General features: G+C 36.6%; 1 protein-coding gene across 1 annotated transcript in view; it reads left to right on the top strand.

Annotated features, from left to right (window-relative positions):
• PDZD8 (PDZ domain containing 8) overlaps positions 1-18,091 on the top strand; it is a 124,894-nt gene that overhangs the window by 93,398 nt on the left and 13,405 nt on the right. Inside the window, exon 5 of the mRNA XM_010003985.1 lies at positions 2,283-2,385. Within this exon, the coding sequence (XP_010002287.1) occupies positions 2,283-2,385 (103 nt within the window). The remainder of the gene's footprint in view (positions 1-2,282; positions 2,386-18,091) is intronic.

Raw genomic sequence — 18,091 nt, 5'->3', positions numbered from 1 at the left:
TGCAGGCAAGCATGCAATTTACAGTTGGGGAAGGAACAAAAATAAACTTTCTGTATTTATTTTAATTACTGAAGTGGTAATTTTATCACATTTCTTTGTTATAATTATAGCTGGGGTTGTAAAGTGTGTTTTCATAAATCCTTTCATACTGGCTTACAAACTTCCAATCTGCAGGACATAGATATCTCCTTAATATCCAGTTGTTTCGGTTGTGTTGTGACAATCTTAATGTCAGGGTTTATCTGCAGCTGTTGTATACAAGATGGTACCTCTGTTTGCATGCTAATGGAGGTATTATTCAAACAAAAATTTCCTTAGTGTGGTTAGGAGTTCAAATGTATATAGTTTTGTTATCTTGTGTTACATTTCTTCAGGTTAGGTGTTGGTAACCTGGTTTCAGGTGAAATCTCATTGTGGGTCATTATATTCCTTGTGACTTTTATGTTATGGTGCTGGTTGAAAATGATGTTTTATTCCTCTTTTAAGCTACCTCCTGTCCATGTTCTCTCTCTTAGTGGCCACGAGTGTATGATAGCTAAACAGCCTCTGTGCTGGTATCTTGGAGGTATGATAAGTGCCCCTGGAAAATTCTCAGTGTGTCTCTAGGTGACCAGAAGATGAAACACTTGCACCCAATGATCAGCAGTTGGAAAAGCTTTAATGAACTGTCTGGTATCAGTGAGACACTGAGGAAAACCTTTGCTCAATAGAAGCTATTAAAAAGCAGAACAGAAAAGCCACAGTTGCTGGGGATTGACTTGCTGGTTGCTGGGGATGACTTAAGCAAGAAGGTGCGAGTTCATCAGTTCAAGTAACCTTGAACAAACTTGGTCTTGTCCAGACAAAGTACCTAATCAGGTGGTTCAGAGGCTGGATTTCTGCTTACAGTAATCAAATCAATAGTGTCTAGACAAATGAGTGCTGAAGGTCAGGCTGGAAATGAGGTTGACAGCTGCTGTTTGCAGTGTGTCACTGGAGCATGGAAACTTCCCAGCTGAAGGTGAGGTTACAGGATACAGCCACTAACTCAGAACCAAAGACAGTTCCATCCACTTTATGAAGCAGATGTGCTGGGGACCAACCCAAATGTGACCTTCCCCTGTCATCACCCCTATGCATTCATGTACTCAGCTAAAAAACAGTTAAACAAATTCTTCATGGAGCAGCATAGAGAAGAAGTATCTGTGCTGCAATGCAAGCTAGAGAGCTGTCATAGCTGGAGAGGTGTTTTCCCTTGAGATTGGCTTAATTTTACCAATTCTAATTGTGGGTGAAAGTTGTTTTCAAAAGCTTTACTTAATTTTCAAAGTATGTTTACTACATATTTCCACAAGTGGAAAACAAGGCAGTTTTTGTTTATAAATATTTAACCTAGAGACATTATTGAAGGATAAAGAGAAAATTGACATATTTTTCTGACAGCTGTTGTCTATCATATGAAGAGTTGTGTAACACATCAGAATCACAAGCAAAATACTTGGATGAAAGCTTAGAAAGTGTCCTTGTCAAATGTATATGCAAAGTTTTGGGGAGAGAAATTAAAATTTAATAGCTCTTCTGAAAATAAATATTTGTCCTTTCAAGTTCTTATTCAAAAATATTTATCTGCCTCCAGCTACTGTGGGATAAGCTGTGTGCAACTTTATTGCTGTTCTGTAGCCTAAAGGTTAATGTGGGTTGTTGGTTTATTTTTTCTTTTAGAGTACTGGTATCTACCTGAATAGCTTTATTTTCTTCTGGAATAGGGTATCATGCATGAACAGTCACTCTTTTGTTTGGTATGAATGTTACAAAAAGTTTAGAGAAATGGAAACATAAGTAGTAGTAGTAAACTGTGACTTTAATCAACAGTAACTCTTGACGCAAGAAGTGCTCCACTGTATTGTGAAGCTTAAAGGTTAGAATGAAAGACACTTGTGGCTATTGTTGCTTTAAAAAAAACCCACGAAAAGTTATTCTGATATGGAAACTTACTAGTCTACTGATTGAACACTTTATTAAAAATAAAAAAGAGAAAGGGAATTGCAATAGAAAAATAAATAAATAAAGCAACGAACAAAATAAACCCTAGCTAAAAATTTTAAGTGATATTTGATATTTATGCAGTTCTTCCACTAGAGGGTGGCAGTGTCTTTCCTTTAGTGTAAAGCTGTATGTGTGGAATCTTTTTTTGCTGTACACTTGATAATAATAGTGTATAAATGAGGAGTGGTGAATTTAATGTGATATCTGGGATTTGTGTAATAGTACTACAATGCTTACTATAGACTTTTCTATTTCAGGTTATTAATTTTTGGATCCTATGATACAGAAGCAAATGTTCATTGCACAATGGAGCTGAGCACTGATGTTTGGGAAGAAAAATCAAGAAGTGCTATTAAAACGGTAAAAAAGGATATAATCTTTGCATATTGCAGTATGTCTTATGCTCTTAATACATTGTCTAAAAAGATTGTGTCTTTGGAAAATCAAATGGCTAATATAACAGGAGAAAATACAACCCAAAATATAACGGACAAGTTATTCTTTAATCCAAAGTATTTCACTGCCAAATTGACATGGGTAACATGTTCAGTTATCACAGCTGAGCTTGAAAATGTACCTGGTTTGAATATATAGTCAACTATCCATCTACATAAAAACAAATAGTTTAAAATACATGTTGTTATAGTCCTGTTATATTCAGGTGGGGCAATGTTTAGAAAACTGCGAGTAAGGTTCCCAGGTCTTTCACTGGCTGGTACTGTGTTCGCTTCTGCTGGGAGTGGTGAAGATAAGTGTCATCAGAGAGCAGCCCTTGTGACTGCCTTCTTCCCTTTCTCCTGCATTTTGTGAAAATTGCCATAGGTCTCCAGCTTTTTAAATGCATATGAATCTTGCCCTGTGTGCTAAAGAAAAATACTTTTACAAGTGTCTGCAAATGCTGAGAGTAGTAGTATTGGTGGTATTGTCACTTCATCTTTTAGTAATTATAATATTTGATGAGTTTAGCAGCATACATCCTATAAATATATAACTATATACTATATAATATTATATAATATTATATAATATATATAATATATATAATATTATATATTATATACTTTTAAAGTATGTGTTTGAGGACAAGAGTTACCTTCCTTTTCTTCAAACAAGGTGGAATGTATGAGGGAGGCTTTCTGTTTTACATTAGAGTGGTATTGTGGTAGTCACCAAATTGAACTGGGCTTATGCTGAGCAATACGTAATGTGCTTTTTGTAAAACATCACAAACAGACCCAGAAGCTTTAAAAAGACCATGTTAACAATTGGTTTCATACAAAGAAATCATTGGAACAAAAATCAGTGTCCTGCATTTTACCCTCTGTGGTCTGAGTGCAACTAATTTCAGCCTCTGACTGGGGTTGTAGAATCCTTTTTACCACTGGAGCCGCAATAGCCCAGAATTTCAGCACCTCATTCGGTTTCTGCAATTAAAAGTCCATTTTGCATGTTTTGAAATTCCTTGTGACAAACATTATGATACTTGTTTCAGCTCACTATGTTTTGCCAAAAGGAACGTGTGGCTCAGCAACAGACAGCCTTTTTTTGTCATCTTAGCAGCTTCTTAATTAAATGTAAGACTTGAAGAAGGGTAGAGGTTCACCTATGGCTCTTTTAGGAACCCATAGCACTGGGGGCAATTAGCTCTCTGAGCGGCAGGGAAGCAAGTGGTGTTTTTGTGAGTGTGTGCTGGCTGTGTCAGCTCCCCGAGGTGGCCTGCTGCATGGTGGTTCCAGTGCTGGGGGAAAAGAGAAAGAAGGGTGGGAATAGCAGCCCCTTCAGCTACTTGAAGCTCCTGAAGCACCACCAACGGTGGGGACATAAAGCAGTCTGGTGGTCCTGAGAGTAATTACTGAGTTTGCTTAACTCTAGACGTTGCTAGACTTCATGGAAGCACTAGGCAGGAGGTAGATCTGAATAATTAATGTTCAGACCTTTTTGTTCAATCTGTTTTATGCGGCAGTTTTTAATTTTCTTTAATTTTTTCTAGTTTGTTTTAATCCAAAGGTTTAAGCCTCTTTGCATGATCACATAAGGATAAGGTAGGAGCAGTTCAGCCTCAGAAGTCTGGACAGTTGATAGCCTTACCACTTGCCTAATGATAATAAATATTTCAAAATTTGAAATAAACAAGCAATACTGCCAGTTAAAAACCAAATCAAACTAAAACAACAAAAAAAAATAAAATCAAACAAACCACAAACGAAGAAACAAAGCCCACAAAAAAGTTACTTTTTTTAGATAATTTTGCGTAGCAATATGGGAATATATTCTTTTACACTTCAGCACAGAAGAAAGAGTAAAGAAACATCTGCAGACTGCGTGGCACCGAGGTGGTTGTGACAGCAGATGGCAGTAGGAGTAAGCTGATGGAAGCTGGAATGGCTCTTTTTTTGAGTGGTTTCTTTTTTGAAACTACAGAAAAGTACTCAGAATGAGACTCCCAAGAACTTATCCTCTGTTTCAGCGTCTAAAATAAAATGACAGGTCTTCAAAATTTCTTAAGCTTTTTTACATATGACCTGCAATGTACAGGAAGGTTTTCTGTGCATCCATGTTGCATTCATTCCTTCATTAAACATCATTCAAACGCTGCCTGCCAGCGAGCAGGGACTCTTTGATCTGAGTTGCTGCATCTCTAGCTCTGCTGTCGATATGAAGAATTTGCTGTGCTCACCCACCTTGAGCTTTAGGCCATGAGATAATCAGCCTAATTTTTAAGAATCCTGCTTTTGAAAATCTTGTCATGGTAGAATATGGAAATTCAAAGTTATCACCTTGCAGAACTATTTTATTGGTTCTCAACAGGTGGAATGAAATTGGAGAAGTCTGTTTTCCTTAGTAAATCAGGTTAAATAAGTTGCAAAATGTTAGGATACCTCACTGTGTGGCAAGAGTATTGCCAAAGATCCTCAACAAAATGAGAATTGTTGCTAACACACTTAACACTGGGACTTAAGTTGTTTGCCTCAGAAACTGTAACTGTGTGACTAGTTAAATAGGAAGTTATAAAGAAAAAAACCTGTGTTATTTTCCAAGCAAAAAGTTTACTTATATCCTTAATTGTGACTTTTAGCTCTAATGCAATGTTAACCACAAGACAGCTGATTGCAACACTTATTATCTTTCTAATATTAAATCCTTCTTTTAATGCTTGCATGTGCAATAATTATTTGAGAAGATGATGTTAGAATGAATAACAACTTCAGAAACTGGGGAGAAGAAATTTCACACTTAAGTTGAAAAGTAGAAATATATGTTCTAGTTTAAAGTAGTCTAATCTGTAAGAGTCCTACGGAAGCATGATGGTACATCCTCTGGTTCAGACCATGTTCTACAATGCTCCTGAGGAAACTTCTCATAACTTTCTACACTTCCCAGTGTTTTCATTCCTTTTATTATGTTAGTAGCAGTAATAAAAGATTAGACAGGTTTAATACTTCATAATGAATTTTGATGAGGCTTTAATCTGATCCCATTACTTACAGAATATTAGCAAGTGTCAAAATTGGTTTTGAAGAAAGGTGCTGTGTTATTGAACATATCGAGGATTATTGAAGTGTCTGTTACAATACAACAGTGTCTCAGACTTCTGTTTGTCAAATAAATCTGAAATACCATTAAGACTTCAGAGAGGTAGTCTAGCACATTCCTATTTGACACAATTAAACACAAATACCTTAATTAGTAGTACATGCTGTTGGAATTACCATTAATCACTGCATTGCTATGTAAAACTTAATTAGGTATGGATAGGATGTAGTAATTAGCATTAGCAGTTAGGATTACTAGACAAGTGTTCTATGGATAAATAATGAAGTATGTCTAAATAATTAGATACATGTTTGTAGATATTAAATGGAGGCTGTGTTATAAATGTTAATGTTTATGACCACTGAACTGCCAGTTAGCAGTTTCTACCAAAAAATTGTTCTGTTTTTCTTTGAAGCTGATCTGTTGTGAGTGGACCACTCACCTTATTTAATTTGGTGAGAATCTTGCTCCTGACTTTACCTGTGCTGATGCTTTATGTACAGTGTTGTGAAACAATAATGCAATTTTTCAGCAGAAAATGAAGTTGCTATATGAATAAAAGGGGAAAAAAATCTGCCTTGCTTGAAAGTTGTGGTATATTGGACATAAAAATAAATATTATGTTTACTACAAGTGGTACCTGTAGTAATAGCCAATTTCATATTCCCAAAGGTAGTAAGTGTTAGGGCTTTTTTTGGTGGTGGTGTATTTTTGTCTTTTGGGTTTTTTAAATTTTTTTTTGGAAACTCCTTGCTAACTTTATCCATGCAGAAACTGCATTTCCTTTCCTGCAAAGTAAAAACGTCCGCCTGAAACACCACATCTAGCAGCCCTGTAGGATTTAGTTTTGCAGCAGTTGCCTCAGGAGCACACAAATATCCTGTGAAGTAACCTAATAATGGCAAGCATTAAAGAATTACAGAATTAAGACAAGTGTCCCACCACGACTCTTTTTAGGAATTCTACTTGATGCTTTTTCTAGTTCATTCTGAACATTGTGGTCAGTACTGGAGTAACTAAAGGGGAAAACCAGTGACACTGTCTTTCAATATTGCACTCTGAATTTGTGTATGAGTATGCAAACATACACAGGCCATGCACTCCAGTTCTTTTGGTGAGATTATCTTGATGGATATGGCTTTTTATTAGTAAATTTAATGGCAGCTTTGAAATTGTTGTGGGAAGGTTGGTTAGTACCTGTTTATAAAAACAAAGCAATATTTCTTGGCCTTTCATAAACCTAAATTTTGTCTATGAGGGCTTAAGGGTAACTTAATGGTATTCCAGGGCCATAACATATGAATATAAAATGAGAAACAATGTAGATCAAATCCAGCACCTTCTGAAATTATTTGCCTGAAGATACTAAACTATAATGTCAAAACTTAAAGCAACTGTGAAACATTAATTGGTAAATACATGGAGTTAAATGCCTCACAGTTGGCATTTCAGTCTGCTTATTTAACTGCCTGCCATTTCAGCATTTAATCCTATCAAAAGAAAAGAGGAGGATTAAAGCAAGAGAAGCTTTTTGAAAATGTCGGTTTTTATGAAAATTCATGATCTTGTAAAATTCTGTAATAGTTGTAAATACAATGGGGAATAGTTCTGATATTTGTGCCTTACATAATATTCTGTAATCCTTCTTTCAAATAAACTTGAAGGCCATCAGGATTTTTTTGGAATCATCCTAAACATTTAAGCTTTTTGACTTGGGGCTTCAGAAAGCTTTTCTGTGATTTAATGAGAGACCTTCAGTGAAAATCCACTGTAGCTCTTTACTGCTCAGAGACTATTGAATATGAACATTTTAAATAAAACCAAAACAAAAAAACAATCCAAAACCATTAACAGTTTGTGGGGGGTTTTTAGTACATGTGTATTCAGATAGTTGTTTAGAAGCAGGTGTCATTGCTCTAGTCAGAGACTGGTCTGATGCTTCTTGCCTGCCTATAAATCATTCAGAAACCATCATGTGCTGCATCCTGGGCCTACCCTCACCTGCAGAGATTCCTACACTTTTGCATCTGGCAGCAGTCAGTACTAAATGCATCATGTGCAACCAAGTTTGTACCTTGTTTCTCCTAACATCCAAGCCTGAAGTTGTGATTCTTCTCAGCCTCTCCTGGAGTGATGCAGAGATTGACTGCCTGCAATGAATCTGACTTGCTGAGTTTCACATTTAAAATACCAGATGAAAAGATGAATGGATAAAATAACTTGAATGAGAAGAATCTGTCAGGAGCAGTGCTTAATGCTCTGTGTGTGCTTCCTCTTCCCCATCTCCTAATTTAAGAGCTGCCAACAGAGCTCATCCATGGTACTTAGACATAGGAAGCTAAGTTCTGCAGCCAGATACTTGTCTCGAATAGTGAAATAAATCTCTTTTGAAACCACTTAATTCCAGCCTAAATCTCCAATAGATTTTGGAACCAAGTAGTATTGCAAGTGCCATTGGTGATACTGTCTCTTCAGCTGGGGTCTACCAAGTTGATATTTTGCTGGGGTGTTGTACTCTCTGAAAGTGTAGTATTGACCTCCTGATTGAAAGAGGCACAATCCTTTTATGTGGATGCACTGGGTGAATTCACCTTTGTAAGACCCCTCTCTGTGACTGTTTTGTGACAAAAAAATTATATAAAGCTTAAAGCTTGATCACGGTTTAGTTATTTTCATGCATTTTACAGAGCTGATAAACAACATGTATTTTCACTGTGGGTTTTTTTTTTCTTTGAAGGTTATTCCTGTAATAACCAAACCATAGCACAGTTTCTTTGAGTTACCTTTTAGTTGCCCTTCTATGTTCTCCTGATGGTATCCAGTTTGAATAGCAGTTGCAAGCTTTTCTTGTCATAATTTTTAACTTGCAACTTAGATTTAAAATAGAAAAACTATTAAGTAAACACTAAATTCTATCTTTTCCTTGAAACACTTGTAAAAGCTAAGATGGGCATGCTGTTTTAGCATATTACTAGATGTGGTGCTGATGCCTTCTTTTTAATTCTTGTCGTCTGTTCTTCTACATGTCCAGATATTGGATGCTGGAAAGAGTTTTAAGTAGGTTTTACAGCAGCTGTGTTTCTCATTTGCAAAGAAATTGGTTTACAGTGATAGCTGATCTTGCTAAATAAATAGATGGTTGATGCATGAACCCTAACTTTGTGTGTATAAACAGTATGGCCTATTGTAAGAGAGATAACAGTGTTTCATTGACCAGAGTAAACAAAGTTGTTTCTGGGTAATTCAGTATATTTTTTGAATGACTTTCTGAACTATTTTGTTACATCCTATTGCATAATGCTGCTGCTGAGTTTTATCTGCCCATGCTTCTCTACATTGCTTATTGCTGCTATGGATGGAAGGAGTAGGGAGAGTTTGTGTGCAAATAAATGTCCAGGAGGAATTAACTTACTTTTAGGAGGATTTTTAGTTTGTGGTTTTGTTTTGGTTTGGTATGTTTTGTTGGTTGTTTTTTTTTTTTAAAGCCCAAGTTGGCAAATTGAGTTTGGAGACTTGACAGAGTCTTCAACTCTTACAAAATTAACAAAAATAATGTATAACTAAAGCAAGCCCGTTGCAGATTGGCCTCCTGGAAAATTTTTGCTTTTCATTTGGTAGACTAGGAGTAATATCAACTCTTTAGCAACTCATTTTGGCAAAATGAAAGAGCCAGGGTAAAGCATAGTGGCCTATTTTTGGTTGCTGAGCTGTGCCACTCAAAACTGAGATGTTTTAGGTGACACAAACTGTAATTCAGGGAGCAGATGGAGACAGAGGCAGAGGGATTTACTTACTAACTGGGGTTCATCAGCAGGTAAGTGGGTTCAACAGCACTAGGAGTGGGCTTTAGAGGGGTGGATGAAAAGAAGGGATCCTGAAGAGCACTGTGAAACACGTGACCATATGTTTTGGACAAGCATGTCTTTTGCTTATCTGCTGATACCTGCAGGGTCTCTGTCCCCATCACCCTGAGCTCCTGGTCAGCCAGGGCTGCTCCCATCTCCATTCACCTGGCATAAGATGGTATTCATTTTAGACATCTGCTTTGGCCAGCTACATGCTATGCACTTAGAAGTGTGATTTACACTTAGAGTTGCGTAAGTGCAGCAGTTTGCATTAATTTATTAAAAAAAATAATCAGAAGTGTGAGTTTCTCTCTGGCTCTCTATAGAATTAAAGCTTCATACCTAGTGGTGACCCCAAGGTATCTGTGCTCCTGCACGGATTTCATCAGTTACCCTTTTTTTCTGATGAATTTTCAGAAGAGATTGTATTCAGGTCTTCTTGAACATTAAGTATATGTTAATTAATTAGGCATAGTGGACCATTGCAATTTAGTAAGAAGTTGATGATAGTAATATATTTTCTCTCAGTTCAATTTGATTTATGCAGTTGCTCTGCCTGCCTGTTTGGAAGTGACTTTGTACCCAGTAATATTTTAGATAGTTTAGCCCTCTTTCAAGCATGGTTGAACTTGGTTTAAATTTCAAAAAATACCGATTTTCTTGAAAACAAAGAGCTAGAGCTAGGAAGATAGGAAAATGGCATCTCCAAGGCAACCAGTGGCAGAATGCTGGTTTTAATTCTCATTTTTATATTTACACCAGCTAAATTAACAACTACATTAGCTTAAACAAAAGCATGATCAGGTTAAATACTAGGAAGAAATGTCTTAAAGTATCCTTAATAACATATGGTATGATAACTATTACTATTAATGATTTAACTAATGAATCCACTGTTCTTTAATGTAGAAATTTTATGCCCTTCAGTGGGATGGAAATGAATTTTCATACACCACAAATAATATCTAATGGCCCTGAATTCTGTAGTTCAAGTGTCAAAATACAGGCATAAAAACTGTGTGACTGCAAAAAATGCCTTTAATATTGTGGGAGGAATTCCTTGTTCTGAGTATACTTTTATATAATGTAGCTATTTTTATGAAGTCAAATGTGTTAAGTAGTTCAGATTCTTGAACTCAAGGTAATTCAGTGTTGTTACGTGTGTCGTGTCTTACCTTCCTATTTAACTGGACATTATTTCAAAATGACTTTTTTTTTCCTCTTTCCTTCTTCAGTCACAAGCTGAAGCAGAAATGGAATTATTTTCTCAGTGTTACAAGTCTCTTCTAGGTCTGGTGGGGTAAAGCTCAGCACCTGGAGGCAGCACACAGTGAATGAGAATGGTGTTTGGAATATTTATTGTCATAATTTTCACTAGTTACAATGTACTGTGGCTGTTCTGTGTCTGTGGAGCAGCAGGAGCAAAATCTTGCTTTGTGGGGAAAAAATGCACATTAAGTTAATTATTAGTACAGGATAAGTGATTGCTCTTGCTCTTTCTTAAGGGTGACCAAGCATTGTAAAAAGACTTTCTGCAATTAAAAAAATGAATAAGCAAGCATTTTGTGTAGCAAACGTGGTGTGTGTTCTCCAAATGCTCTGTAATGATGGAAAATAGAAATGAGAAAGCAATATGAATGGGCAGTGCAGCAATTGCCCTGGAAATGCCTTAGGGATCAAAACCAGAATTGGTGATTCCTGTCATACAAATAAAATGCCTAAAAGGTCATTCCAGTGTATTACGGTTAGATATAGTAGTGATGCTCTGCAAAGGACACCTACATATCTGAAGTAACTGGTAGTGAATCATCACTAGAAAATTGAGCATTTCCCTTAATGCAGTCTCCTAAAAGGCTGCCTGCATTAAAGTTTTGGTAAGATAAATAGAGTCTTTGAACTATTAATGTCTTTGCAAGTATTTTAACCAAAAGTCGGTGTCTTCTGATCTATACTTACGTCATCTGTTTCCATTTTTAGGTGCTTTGGAACAAATATAATGGCTGTGCACCCTCAGATCCATTTGATACTAATTAAAGCTATATATCTTCCCATGCTGAAGGAAGAAAACAAACCAGAAAAAAGCCCTTAGAAATCTGAGGCCAGTGAGGCAGAAAGGGTTTTCTTTATTTATTATAAAAACAACCCTAAAGTTTTTCACATTTAAAGAAATACATGTGTGTGTATGTATATACACACACTTTTGTAAGTTTTTCATTTCTATTAAATACATGCATTTACTAAATATAGATTTGTGTATATAAAATGAAAAACATCAGTAATTTTTCTTCAGTTAAATGTAAATGGAGGTCTACTAGATAACAAGTTAACCATGCATTAAAAAAGGTAGATATTGTAGGTACAATAAATGATCCCTGACAAATTTGGCTTGACTTAACTGAAGTTCACAATTGCTTACAGCTCTGAAGATACACAGAGAAGTCAAGAGATACAAAAATGATGTTTATGAGAGCAATTGCAGAAGTCTGTTTCTAGGTAGTTAAATCACACATCTGTGGAAATGTAATGAGAATAGTCTGTACAGCAGCTTGCAAACTAAAATACAGTCACTTTCCTTAACTATGTGAACTATAAGTGAAGTAAGCAGAGGTTTCCAGTGTTCTTAACTTTGTAACACAGACACATGGTCTGTCTCTGCTACCATCTCTCCTCCTTTCAAACCAGTGATTTCCACTGGTCTCAAATCTTATGCACATTAGTGATGAGTAGAGACAATAATACACAGTGTGCATGACTTCTTTAACCTAGTTAAGTGTGTAACAACTTACTTAAATTACAAAATGTTGATAAGTCACATGATATTTCTGTGAAATGGGGAGTCAGAAGTAGATTTGAGTTACACAGCCTGTTCGTCCGAAATATGAAAAACACCAGAGGATAGATGTCGATAGATGTGGTGCATACTCATGTAAAACATGCAGTACTCCTAAGTTTTTTTGTAGGGGACCTGTGTATAGATTGTAGCTAAAGTTGTCTTCTCTATGGACATGTATATCTAAAGCAATGAAGGACAGTTTGGAAAATGGATGCAGTGCCCCTGCATTAGTAAGTGGTGCAGCCTGAGGGCTAAGGACATGACTTGCAAATTCCATCTTTGGTTTTGGCTGGCTTGCAGCTCTTAACCTCTTTTCTCTCTCAAATGAGCTAAAAAGCTATGAAATTTGTTTTGTCATTGCCTTGCATGTGGCACAGAGGTCTATCTGCAAAAGGTCATCAAGCTATTTTATTTTTTTCTTGTTCATGGGGGAGGAAAAAGTAACTCGGGGGCTGTTGAAGCCTGGGTTAAACTTTACCTCCTGTGGAGTGGCAGGGAGGTTGGTTGCTTGTGGATGGGTTTAGTTTATGCCGTGGGGCTGATGCAGAAGTCATTTTGTATAAAGGGCTAGAGAACATTGTGGTTAGAAAGCATTTCACATATCAGCATAGGAGAAAAAAAATCTGGAGGGCTTCTGCTGCTTTTGTGTTAAGTATCTGGGAGGGGAAAACTGGGCACGACCAGATAGATGTGATATATAAAACTCAAATCCCATAAAATAGGTAAAAATTGAAAAGAAAGAGGTAGTGATGTGCAGGTCAATATATTCTTCTAGGTAACTTGACTCCTTGTGAGACCTAAAATGAAGCAGCTCTACTTGCTTTGGTAGTCATTTGTTGTGTATTTGAACTGTTCTTCTCTTTTGGAGGAGTGAAGTCTAGTGCTGAGTATGGATGAGAATTTTGAGGGTGCTCCTGAGTGTCCTTTGTTGTGATGCTGCTTGAAGTACAGGGCAGTAAGGGAGGGGTGGGGGTGTGGATTTGCAGGGTGAGTTTGGTTGTTTCACAGCTGATATGAATGTGCCTGAAATTGAAGGCATGCAAGTTTGACCTCTCCAACTGGGGTAAGATGTGTTGGGAACGAAATGCCACACCATGTGCCCAGCAGGGGAGCTTGGGAATGCCATGGCCAGAGCCTGGCTAGGTAAGCAACTCTGTCAGCAAGGGAAAATAGGGTGCTCATGGAAAAGAGTTCAGTTAGCCAGGATTTCCTTGAAAGCTTCCAGTAAGGAAAATACCCTAGGTGCTAGGGATTGTATTACTTAACCAAACCAGTGCTCTAAGCAGCATTTAGAGATGAAATATCTGTTAATTATTAAAGGAGAAAGCAGGCACAGTGGTAAGGGAGAGTAAATAATGACTGTTAGCTTGGTGCAGGAGACCAGGTGCTGTGGTGAGTAACTGCATCAATTCAGCTGCATAAACAGAGAGCAGAGGATGGATGACAAGAAAAATACTACCAATGGTATCAGAGGAGTAAGGTCATGGGAGTAGAGTAGCTGTAAATATTTGGGTAGTGTGGAATCTTTAAAAGTACCTGATTAATGTTGTTATTTATAGGTTATAGAAACTCCCAGAAAATGTGTGGTTGTACTATCAGAAACATTGAACAGCTGGCTTCAGCAGAAAAATTGGCTCCATTTCAAGGTTTCTTCGTATATTTATATATTTATAATTCCAAATAAAATTTAAATGATATCTGAACAAGGTGTCTGTTTGGTTATTACACTAGATTCAGTAATTTAGAATGGAAGGGGTCTCTGGAGGTAATCTAGTCCCAACTCCACCCAGGTCGGGGCTAAACTGGCTCAGCTCAGACTGCTGAGGATGCTGCCAGGGGGGCCTTGACAGCCAGGCAATGCTAGTTGTTAAAGAAATCTTTTCTTTCTCTACTAAAGTACGTGACAGACTGTATTTTACAGGAGGAGGGAGTGCAGCAGAGCCATCTGAACTCATTTGGACTAGTTAAAAATAATTCATAAAAGGAGTTATTTAGTGTTGAGACCAGTCTAGGACAGTTTCTGCAGAGATGGCTTCGGATGGAGTAAAATAACGTTGCGTCGCAGGAAGTCCAGGCAGGAGGCCTTGAAACAAAACTCTTAACAAGATTGCATCAAAGCTATGCCTGAGCTTACAAACCTGCTAGAGAGAGAAAGTAGTAAATATGTAATATGTTTGTTTCATTTATTAAACTTCTGCAGTCTGGCTACAATGGGTGTTTCGCCAAAACACGGGAACATTTCTGGTGGATTTTTATTCCTTGCAAACAATATTTGAGCAAAGAGTAATTTTTTTAAACAAAGTTTTTTTCCAGGTTTGAGAAATGTTTGAATCTTCAGGTATTGGAAGAGAATCCAAAATAACATATATTCTAAAAATATGTGTGTAATAACTAGGAACAAACTTTTGGCTACTGTTGTGAGCAAAGGCATTCAGGGTCTTGCCGACTGATGTGTAGAAGTGCATTAGGAACCACAGTCTTGGTTACATATGATTGAGGTAACCCAAGAATTGTAATTAACTCCTGAGCTTTAAAAATAGCTGCTAGGAGGAAGTAATTTTATGAAAGATCATTAAAGCAATATTTTCTCATATCTAATAATTGGAATGAAAGTAAATGAGATTTAGCAGCAAGTAAATAATCTAATTCTAGCTAAGAACACACGTTTTACTTTTACAGAGATTAGTTTCATTTCTGGATTTGTTTTGACAGCTGGAAATAGAAACCTATAAAGGCATTGGAAATGTGTCCTGGACAGAATACACTTTTCTGCACATTCAAAAAGTAATTTAGTGGAGCAAAGAGATCTTTTTTGATCTTGCTGAACCCCCAACCCACTGTATAACTCTTCAAATACCAAAATAAATATTTTAAAGCTACAGTAGATGAGAAGCAAGGAATATTGCCGTGGCTGCAGTGTAGGGGAAGATGCTGAACGGGTCTTGACTGTTTCCTGGGCCTTCTTTTCAGCAAAGCAGAAGATCAGGAGAAATGCAAGTGATTCCTTCTTCTTGCTCTTCTTCTGCCTAGATCAGAAAATAAATCTTTGGCATTGAAATTTGGTACTCTTTCTTATATTTTTAGGTTTTATTGGGGAGTAACTTTACTCAGTAACTTTACCAGCTGAAAGCAATTCCTCCTCTTCATCCTTTTGGAAGCTAGATTTTATTTTTTTTAATTGCTATGTGCTCTCTGGTGCTGGCTTCTGACAGTCCTACAGATTACTAGGTAAGCTTCAAGTGCTTTGTATATTGTTAAATGCCAAATGCAGGAGTATAAATTCTATTGTCAATAGAATAGATTGATTATATATTTTTTCTAAAGGTGGAATTTCTATTGAGGCAACAGCGTAAACCCAAAGTAGGAGAGCAATGGTTAACTTGCCATTATTGAAGCGAGAAGATTGTTGTGGTTTTTTTCTCTTGCAAAAAAAGACAAATCTTTTTACCTTTTCCTGAATAGATTGCAATATGCTCATGGCAGTCTCTACTTAAGCTTAAAATGGTACATATATAGATAGTTGAAAATCTGAGTTTAAGCTGTGGGATTTTGGTAGTTAATTTAAATTAAGTTTTAATAATCAGAGGTCATCCTCCTTTCCCCCCCAGTCTCTACATGTGCAGGTTTTTTACCCCTTTTCTCTCCCCTAAATTCTGACTAAATGTAGTTTCTCAGGTACTTTTATCTTGGGCTTTTTAGTGTGTTGCAGAGGCTGTAAAAGCAAACTGTTTTTTGGGTTAACGCATCTCATTCACATGAATTATGATGGGACTTAAGTGACTATAACAAATTTGGAGCAAGTTAATGATTCAGTTTGTAATTTTGTATCCTGAATCTTTGTTATAAGATCTTTTTGATTTTTATTTTACTGTAAGGTGTTTCATCATTCATCATGTTGCACATTTGTTTTTTTTCTATAGGGCTCTAATCTCTTTAGGTTCTCCAGTCAAATATTTTTAAAAGCATTGATTTAAATGAAAAACCTCAGACATTTAATGCTTAGTATTGAATGTATCATTTATGAACAGTGCCTTTTTTGGGCTGCTTCAGTAGCTTTACAGCAATGGTCAAGTAAGTATAGTTCTGTGGACTGATACCAAGTATGCAATTTTCAGGGTTTTTTTGTCTGATACAACTCATTCCAATTATTAAGTAAACTGACTTATTCAAACTTAAGTCAAGAAATCAAGGAAGCAAATAGCTCATGGTTTCAGAACTGATGCAGATTCCATCCCTGTAATAAGGGAAGATAAATATTTACCAGCTTAAAGTAAATAAGTAAGATCTACTGAAGGACAGCTTCTGTTGTGCATGTGATCTGACAGTCTCCTGCCTCACACACCTTGTTCAATATGATTTTTTAAAACATACTTATTTCTCAGATATTCTATGGCATTGACTAATTCTTTGTTTGTTAGGTTTTATTTTCAATTAAATGAGGGATAAGTTGTAAATTCTTTGTTTAAGGTACCTGATTGGGGTCCCAAGCAAGCTCTGTTTCTGGTGGCAGAGAAGGGGGAAGGGTAAATACAAAGGTGTTGCATTATGAAATCTGCTGGATATTTCTTATATATTTCACTAGCTATCTAGAAGGTCTGTTGCTAATTTAAAATAATAGAGCATAAAACCAGAATATATGAAGTTATAGTTAGTGCTGAAATGAAATAAGTTTTTAAGCTTGACATAATTTCCTATTCATTCTTCACTTACCTTATGATAGGGTCGTGAGGAACAAGTTATATTGTTTCCCTGAGACAGAAAATAATTCAAGATAGCCAGAAAAAATTAATAAACGTTTACTTCTCATATCAGTAATGTCCTGCTCCTCTTGTAAACCTTTTTCCTTTGATTCCTAGTAAGGCATCTCTGGAAGAGTATTTTTCTTTTAGCATTTTTGCATGCTTCAGTGTTAGCAGTTTGGGCTCTCAAATAGGTTTCTGGAGAGCCCAAATGTTCTGCTGCCTCCAGAAAAAGATGAGGGGAAGTAAACTGTTGGAGAGACTTCTGCCAGAATTGTGACTAAGCCGTGTGAAAATGCACAATCCTAGTCTTGTTTAACAGGAATCTTTGTGGCATAGCTAGGTGGTTTTTGTTCGGGCTTTTTTGGACATCCATTGTATTAAAGCATTTTAATAGCCTAGAAATGGAGGTTGTTCAGCTCCTTGTGGAAGTAGCAATACCAATTCTGTTTTCTTGTCATTCAGATATTTAAGTAGAAACTGCATGTTCTTGTTTGCCAATTATATGATCACATTGATTACACAGAGAGCAAACTGAAATACAGAAGTCCTTTCCATGCCAAACTGTTCCATTATTCTGGGAAAAATTCAGACTTTTGGATCTTCATGAATCATTCATAGGACTCAGGCTGCAAAGTTGGACAGAATGTTGATTCCAATTTATAGCTGATGTTCGATTTCTAAATCATTCTTTGGATACATTGGGAAGTGATCTTTTTGTGTTGCTTTGTGTGTGTGGGGGAAATCTAGAATATTTTTTGAGTGCAAAGCAGATGTCGCTAGGTATTGATTTATTTTGCAAAGTGAATTGTCAGGATTTGATTTTGCTGGTATAAAGATTGTTTTCAGTTTAATACTTGTGGCAATTTTTGTAAGTGGTGAACGGTAACGGTATGAAAATCTGGCTTCTAGGTGTGCTGTTGTCTTGGTGCTGCTAATTAGATGGGACATTGAGCTGCTGTTTCACTGCCTGGCAGCGACTTGTGCCCTATAACCATAAACAAATTGATTTGATGTGATGTGTTCAACGAAATAATCAGAAATAGATGTATGATTGTGGAAATCTTGACTGGTTATATTGTTGTGCATTTATACTGCAGTGTTTTGTCCAGAAC

The sequence above is a fragment of the Chaetura pelagica genome, unplaced genomic scaffold (genome assembly GCF_000747805.2).
Source record: "Chaetura pelagica isolate M959 unplaced genomic scaffold, ChaPel_1.0 scaffold248, whole genome shotgun sequence".
In the NCBI taxonomy this organism is placed as follows: Eukaryota; Metazoa; Chordata; class Aves; order Apodiformes; family Apodidae; genus Chaetura; species Chaetura pelagica.
The sequence above is the reverse complement of the archived record's forward strand: the minus strand, read 5'-3'. Positions and strand labels throughout refer to the sequence as shown.